The 2,439-nt window shown below is 37.8% G+C and overlaps 1 protein-coding gene across 1 annotated transcript in view; it reads left to right on the top strand.

Moving 5' to 3' along the window:
- Positions 1-1,529: 1,529 nt before the first annotated feature.
- LOC102488255 (arachidonate 15-lipoxygenase) overlaps positions 1,530-2,439 on the top strand; it is a 143,746-nt gene continuing 142,836 nt past the window's right edge. Inside the window, exon 1 of the mRNA XM_006151903.2 lies at positions 1,530-1,535. Within this exon, the coding sequence (XP_006151965.1) occupies positions 1,530-1,535 (6 nt within the window). The remainder of the gene's footprint in view (positions 1,536-2,439) is intronic.

Genomic DNA, 2,439 nt, shown 5'->3' with positions numbered 1-2,439 from the left:
CTTTCCCTAAGCATCATCACAGCATATAAAATGTGATTTCCCATCCAGAATATACTGCATAGTGACTTAATCATTCATATTATCAAAAATTTTCCATTTCTAGTTTCTAGAATTTTTTTTTTACCCCTATTTCTGACCCTCTGTCCTTTCCCACCCTCTTCTTATACTATCTCTGGTGTCTACAATTGTCTTCCATTCTTTTCCCACCCACATTGTATTGGTCACACAATTTCTTAAATAATCTAACTACTTTCAATAGTAAGTCCACTTGGTACTATTAAGAAAACCAGTTTTAACTTAAATCAAAAAAATGCTAAGGATCTTTGCTTAAAGCCAGGAAACAGGTTAGGATTCTGTTCAAATGGTAGGTGCATGAACCTATCCATATTTCAAGACAGGACATTTTCACTTGGCGAAACAGAAAAACTATAGTAACATCATATTTAATGTTGAAAAATGGAATGCTTTTCTCCTAACATTGGGAACAAAGGGAAATTGTCCACTCTTACCACTTCTATTCAACATTGTATTGAAAGTCCTAACCAGGACAATAATGCAAGAAAATAAATAAAAGGAATATAGATTAGAAAGAAGAAATAAAATTGTCCCCATTCACATTTTATATGATTGTATGTACCCCCAAAATACCAAAAAATCTACCGAAAAGCCCTTAGAACTGGTTCCCACAGGTTATGTAGTGGTTGGAGTGTTGAACACCCACATAGTTGATGGTGATTTGAGTCCTGGACCCGGTGGATTGAAAATCATGCCAGGTTATGTGTGTATGTGTACCCAAAATCCCAGGAAGAAAATGAAAGAGAAGGAATTGTGGCATGGTCATCTGCCCTGGGGGGTGATTTCTCACTTTCCTTTTCATTGTTTATCTCTCTCTGGCTAGCACACACGCCCTATTGCAAAAACCTTCAAACAAACCAACAAACAATCTCTTAGAACTAATAACTGAGCTTTTAAAAATATATGTATATTTTACTTTTAATCATTATCATTACAGCATACCAAATGAATTTTCCCATCATGAATACATGAATTTTCCCATCAGTTCAGTCAAAGATATTACCATATACATTATAATCAACAGATTTCTTTCCATTTTGGGTCCCTTAAATGTTCTGCTTCTTTCTTCTTCCCCTTGATTCCCTCCCTCTCGCCTTCTTTCATTTCCCACCCTGCTTCCCTCACTGTTTTCAGTATCACCATCGCTCTCCATGTTTTTATACCTTCCAATCTTTCCGTTTCTGCCATAGAGTGCCAACACTCAGTATATATTGAGTGGGGACATACATTGCCTCTCTTTTTCATTGTCTGGTTTGCTTCACTTAGCAGTAAATCTTCCTTATTTGTTCACTTTCTATCAAATGTCAGGGTCTTCATCTTTTTTTATTTTTTATTTTTATTTTTTATGGCTGAGTAGTATTCTTCTGTACTGTATATGTTCCACACCTCTCAATCCATTCATCTGTTCAGGTTGGTTCTATGTCTTAGCAATTGTGAATAATGTTGCAATAAACATGGATGTACAAGTGTTTTTCCAACAGTGTTTTGCTATTCTTTGGGTGGATACTCAGGAGTGGAATTATATGGTAGTTCTCTTTGTAGGTGTTTGAGTAATCTCCATACTGTTTTCCACAGTGGCTGTACTAATTTACATTCCCACCGACAGTGTAGGAGAGTTCCCTTTTCATCACAGCTTCACTAGCACTTACCATTCTTTATTTTTTTATCTTAGTAATTCTGACTGGGCTAAGGTGGTGTCTCATTGTACTTTTGTGTGTGTGTGTGAGCTCAGCCAGCCAGATTTAATCTAAAACAAGTAGTACTATGAATCAAATTTCCCCAAAAGGGGAATTTTATTGATTACTTTATTCCCTTACAAACAGACCAACTGTAATCAAATGAGGTGAACATTCACCTCAGGATTTTGCCATCTTCATAATAGAAAAGATGAGGCTTAGAACTGGATCACTTGACCTTTTCTCTTATCTCCTCCCAGTTCGAAATGCTTACATCTCTGCATAGAGACAGAAAGCAAGAAATCACCCCCCGGGGGGATGGCCATGCCGCAATCCCTTCCCTCCATTCTCCTCTGGGGATCTTGGGCACACATGCACACACTACTGGCGTGAGTTTAAGCCACTGAGTCCGGGACTAGAGCCGCGGTTGGCTACATGGGAGTTCAGCGACATGGCCATTATGCTAACTGCTAGTCCCTTCAAGCTTTAAGTTTTAAGCAAATTTCCTTACCAATTCAAAACTGCTTTTCTTGAAATTACCAGCTTAACTTGCTATTGAAAGTAGATTATTTAAGAAATTGTGTGACCAATAAAATGTGGGAGGAAAAGGAATGGAAGACAACTGTAGAAACCAGAGAGTGTGAGAAGAGGGAGGGAAAAGGACAGAGGGTCAGACAAAGGGGAATAT

This window comes from Tupaia chinensis, unplaced genomic scaffold (genome assembly GCF_000334495.1).
Source record: "Tupaia chinensis unplaced genomic scaffold, TupChi_1.0 Scaffold000330_1, whole genome shotgun sequence".
Lineage (NCBI taxonomy): Eukaryota > Metazoa > Chordata > Mammalia > Scandentia > Tupaiidae > Tupaia > Tupaia belangeri.
Note: the sequence above shows the minus strand (reverse complement) of the source record. Positions and strands in the feature narration are given on the sequence as shown.